This window comes from Solanum tuberosum, unplaced genomic scaffold (assembly GCF_000226075.1).
Source record: "Solanum tuberosum cultivar DM 1-3 516 R44 unplaced genomic scaffold, SolTub_3.0 scf00093, whole genome shotgun sequence".
Lineage (NCBI taxonomy): Eukaryota > Viridiplantae > Streptophyta > Magnoliopsida > Solanales > Solanaceae > Solanum > Solanum tuberosum.
The window spans coordinates 1,135,222-1,140,236 of NW_006239018.1; the positions used below are offsets into that span (position 1 = coordinate 1,135,222).

Below are 5,015 nucleotides of genomic sequence, written 5' to 3' on the forward strand. Positions count from 1 at the left end.
CACGTGTCATTATTTAATTCATCAATTAATTGTCATGTCACTGCCATGTCGTAGCGAGGGTAGTACACATATATCAATTTTAAGGGGCATAGATGTTCAATAGTTACAAGCCTTAGTTGAGGAGTTTAAGCAAATTATGCGGACAACCTTAAGGAGCCGCGAATGACTTAAGTCAATTTTTTATGTTGCAATTTTGTAGTACAAATCCTTATATTGATTTATTAGTCGAGCTACATGATGAAGTTCCAATCCAACTAAACAAAGGTTGAAGGATGAGTGTATGAATCATGGAAATTAAGTTCCAGTGAATCATAAAACTGTAAAATGTTACACAAGATAATCTAATGTTTCTAATATATTGAAACTAAAAAGTTAACAATCTGATAGTTGGCATCCAACAGTCGAAAAAAGCAAAGCAAATAGTTCATCGTACCAATTAATACCAAAATACCAAAAAAGCAAAAAGAGAATAATGTCTACTTGAATCATGAGGGTTGAATCCAAAAGCTAAGTATTGGTTGAACCAAGTTGAAACAATTAGGGCTTGAGTAATCGAAAGAGTAATATTTGTGTTTGACCAAACAATAGAAAACTCCTTTATTGTTATCATGAAACATTGGAAAATAAATCTTGTTTTCTAATCCCTGCGCGACACATGATCTCAAAAACGAAACTCCAAAGCTGACAAACAGAGTTTTATTCTCTAAACTTGTTACTCTTTCTTTCTTCAATTCCTCTCCGTTCATTTTGTACCTCCAAATATCTACTTCTCCTTCTTCATGAGTTACAAACACAACTAATATTCCTCCGTTATCAGTGTCTTCTGCTGTGAAAACCTGTTGAATTGAAATTTGTTTCCGATGTGACAATTTCTTCCCGTGAAATTCCCAAGTAGGAGTATCTGTAGTTGAGTTTCCGTTGATCCTTAATATTCCCAGAGTTCCTTTATGTCCCAACATATAAACAATATTATTATTTTTAGAATATACCGGATTATTAGGCATAAAATTTATTCCTTTGTAACGTTCTTCTTCGTCTTCATCATAGTAGTCATGAAGAGTCCATCTACTCTCTCCAACTTTGATCATGTATACCATTGGGGGAGAACCACAAAAGAAAAAACCAACCACAAAACAATCCGATGACGATGAGTCTGGAGAACACGAAAACGTCCATGAGGGGAATAAATTTTCATCCGTCTCTAGTAAATCGGGTAGTTTAATTATAACTTTAGTAATTGGATTGAAAAAGAACATGCCAAATTTGCCTTTGCTCATGAGCAACCAATCCTTTACTGCACATCGAATTCGTGAACCCCTTAACTCAGGTATATCCATCTTCTGAATCATTTGTGCATTGTACAATGGATGAAACAATTCTACGTCACCACTTTCCTCATATAACCTTATCAAACATGGTGAATTAATACAAGAAAACGGAGAATTATAACTATATTCATGTAGTTCAGGCAGAGACAAGCGCCAATTCTTACAAACAGCACGAAAAACAACATATTCACCAGCAACAAGACGTGATGAGATTAATCTGAATATATCTGTTGGAGTATTAGACCAACATTGTCTATCAACATCCTCCATTCCACTTTAGTGTTTTGAATATATTTTTCGTGTTTTGAGATTATAAAAAAAACATCTATACGGATGTTGCTTAAATAGGAATTTTCTTTGTTGTATTTGGGATTTACTTATTCTATTTGAATTAGGCAAAGGAATAATTAGAATTCGATGGAATCCTTTCCTTAATTAAAAGTACGTATTTGGACTCAGGGACGGTCAAGGTTTCCTTTAAAAAATTATATTATTTATATATAGTTAAAATAGGTATATATTTTTTATGTCGAACTTTTTAGCTAGTTATTTGCTTATTTTTTCAAATTAAATTTTAAAATTTCTTAGTGAAAATTCTAATTTTTGGACGTATTACTTATTCCATGTAAACTAGGAAAAGGAATTAGAATTCCATGGAATTCTTTCCTTAATTAAAAGTACCGCCCCTTTATTTCATTAATCCTTATTGTATTTGGACTTGATTACTTATTCTATGTGAATTAGGATACCGGCAATTCAATATTATTTAAACTGATTTATTTGTTTAGCACCTATTATTTGTACAAGTCTTCACGGCAGCAGATCGAAGAGGTATGTGTTTTTTTTCGAAGCTTACTACTGGGTTCCGAATAAATTATTTATACGTAAATTTCTTATGCCGTACCGGTAAGTTTCCCAATCTACATAGTCTACATGCTCTAATTTCTACATGTTTGTTAGTTTTCTTAATTTTAATTAGGTAATTATTATAAGTTTCAAGATTTGCAATTAATTTTTTTGTGTGTGTGGATCCTAAACGTGACTTGTCTAAGAAATTTGTCGCTAAAGGTTCTTAACTAGCTAATTGGTTTTCTTAAAATTCGTAGATAAATATGATTAACATGAGATTTTTGTTATTTAGCTATGAAATTTTCTTGTTTTCTAGTTGTGAATTTTGTCCAAATTCCAATATATAAGGTTGTAGGTTAGGATTTACTACTTTCTTTGGAAGTTCCATAGATTAATCTTTTTAAGTGTTAATTAATTTGGCTTAAAACACTTTCCTATTCGTCTATACTACTTAATTATTTGTGTTAGTTATTAACAAAACATTATCATCCTTTTTTTTTTTGCAGAGAAGAGAAAGAAACAAATTCATTCTTTGCTTGAAAAAGTTGAATATAATGAGTTTGGAAGAATACTATAGTCGAGTTCCTTTTTCTCCACAACCACACCCTTGGCTTGCTAATTTTTTTCATGAAGATGACAACAAGCAAAAGCAAACTTTTTTCAGTCTATGGGAGAAACAGACTATACTTGAGCTTCGAAACAAAAAAATATGTGCTAGTTCTCATGACTTGTTGATGTTGCTTGACTATGACTCTGGAGATTGTTATATTTGGAATCCTATTTCAAACGACAAAATTCAAATCCCACCATTTTCAAATATTAGGTCCAACAAGTTACAATGCCTCTTGTCCGCACCACCACATGATCTTGATCAATGTAGTATTCTCTTCTTTGACCCGCCTACTTCATTTTACTTCTACAAGCCAAGTTATGATAAAAAAATTCATAAACACGATATAAAAATAACTATCGAGGGTCAACAAAGTTATTTGACGATCTGTACAGTTTTCAAGGGAAAATTTTACGGATTGACATTTCCAGGATCAATTCTGGTACATTTGGATCTAGATCATGACTTGGGAATAGTAACAGTTGCACCATTGGTTAACCAACGCGCGTACAGAGGTGAGGAATTAATAGAAATACCAAGGTGGTTTGAATACCTCATCCAATCCTCATGTGACGGTAATGATATGTTGTTATGTGTTATCAAGTTGTGTTATGGATGGATCCTGAGCCAAGCATACGGTTTTATAGTGTATCGATTTGATTTTGAAGAAAAAGCATGGGTAAAGATGGAAAGCATTGGCGAAACTGCAATTTTCCTATGTGGTTACACGGGGACACGTTGCTCAACAAGAGGCAACAATCTTATTAAGAAAGGATCAATCTATTTCATCGAGGGTCGTTGTGTTTATCTCTTTGATTTGGAAACGCGAAAGGTATCAATAGTATCTCTCCCATGCCCACATGTAAGCAAGGAAAACACGAACTTTAGCTGGCTAACACTTCCACACAAATGCAATTGATCAATTTCTAGTATGATTTTAAGGTTTTTATCTTTGATTGTTGAATCTTTTTTTTTAAAATGATTCATTTTATAAGTTGGAGTATATTTGTCCGCTAAGGCAAAATTTAAATGTTCGTTTATTTATGCATTTAATTGCTTAGCAAAAAAATAATATTTTTTGCTCATGAACATAATAGAACTCCAATTTGAGAATACCTTTTCTCTTGAATAATTTGGGCGCGCAGAATCAACCAATTTCACATTGCAACTCTCTTAATGACAAGAATAAGATACAAGATAAAAAAAATTTCCTAACACTAACTCACTAAGTGAAAGAATAGACCATAAGTGCAATGAAGAACAAAATTGGGCAATTTCTGATTGTACTGGAACATACAACCTTAAAGATTGAATGTGAGGATATGAAAAATAGATATATGAAAATTCAAGAAATTCGTTTTCAAAAATTCGGGATTTCAGAGGAACTCGGCAAAATGACCTTGTAACTTCGGGAGAAGGGTGCTCTTCTTGCTTGGGCTGGTTTGGGGTCTTCCTTCTTGAATTGTTCTCTTAAGCGAGTTGATTGTCGGTATGCTTGTTTCGCCAGTAATGATAGATGATCAACAAGTCAAGCAAGGATTTCCCGCATAAGACATTAATATACCGCTTCATCTGAGCAACTTTTCTTGTCCTGTCAATTCATCTCAATTCTCGACATATATTATTAAATTTCTTGGGTGACTTTCACAAGAATTTACCTATCAACAAGTAAATCACAAGCACAGAAGATGAAGAACATCAGAAATAGTTTGTTCTTCTAGGTACAGGTAAAACCATGGGCGGACCCACATGGGGCTACTCGGGTGCTCGAGCACCCATTAAGCTCGTATCGAACTATATATACTTATACTAAAATTAAGGTAGTATTGTATAAAATAAAAGGCGAGCACCCAATAAACAAAGGGCAAACTACATAAATCCCACTAGTTTAGGTTCTAATTATTAATATTCCCAATAGTTTCAAATATTATTTTATCTACCATATTTCGTACTTAGGATACATGAGTCTGAATCTGCGAGATACATGTATTTGTTGAATTTAAAATAAAGATACATATTTTATTTGTTTAAATTAATTGGTTGTAACTAATTTCCTTAATTAGAGGAATAGTTGAGGATTTTCAAAATATATGGACAATTAATTATAGAAATTTAAATTAATCAAATCTCTTAATAGAAGGCAAAAATCAAGGAGTGTATCTATGTTTAATTAATTTAATTTTATTATTCTTTGAAATAATAAATTCATTAATATTATTAATAAAAGA

At 32.3% G+C, this 5,015-nt stretch overlaps 1 protein-coding gene across 1 annotated transcript; it reads right to left on the reverse strand.

The window, feature by feature from the left end:
- Window positions 1-485: 485 nt before the first annotated feature.
- On the reverse strand, window positions 486-1,598 carry LOC107060679 (F-box protein At4g00893-like). Its single transcript, XM_015308834.1, has one exon. The coding sequence runs from the start codon at window positions 1,596-1,598 to the stop codon at window positions 486-488; it is 1,113 nt and encodes a 370-aa protein (XP_015164320.1).
- Window positions 1,599-5,015: the final 3,417 nt, after the last annotated feature.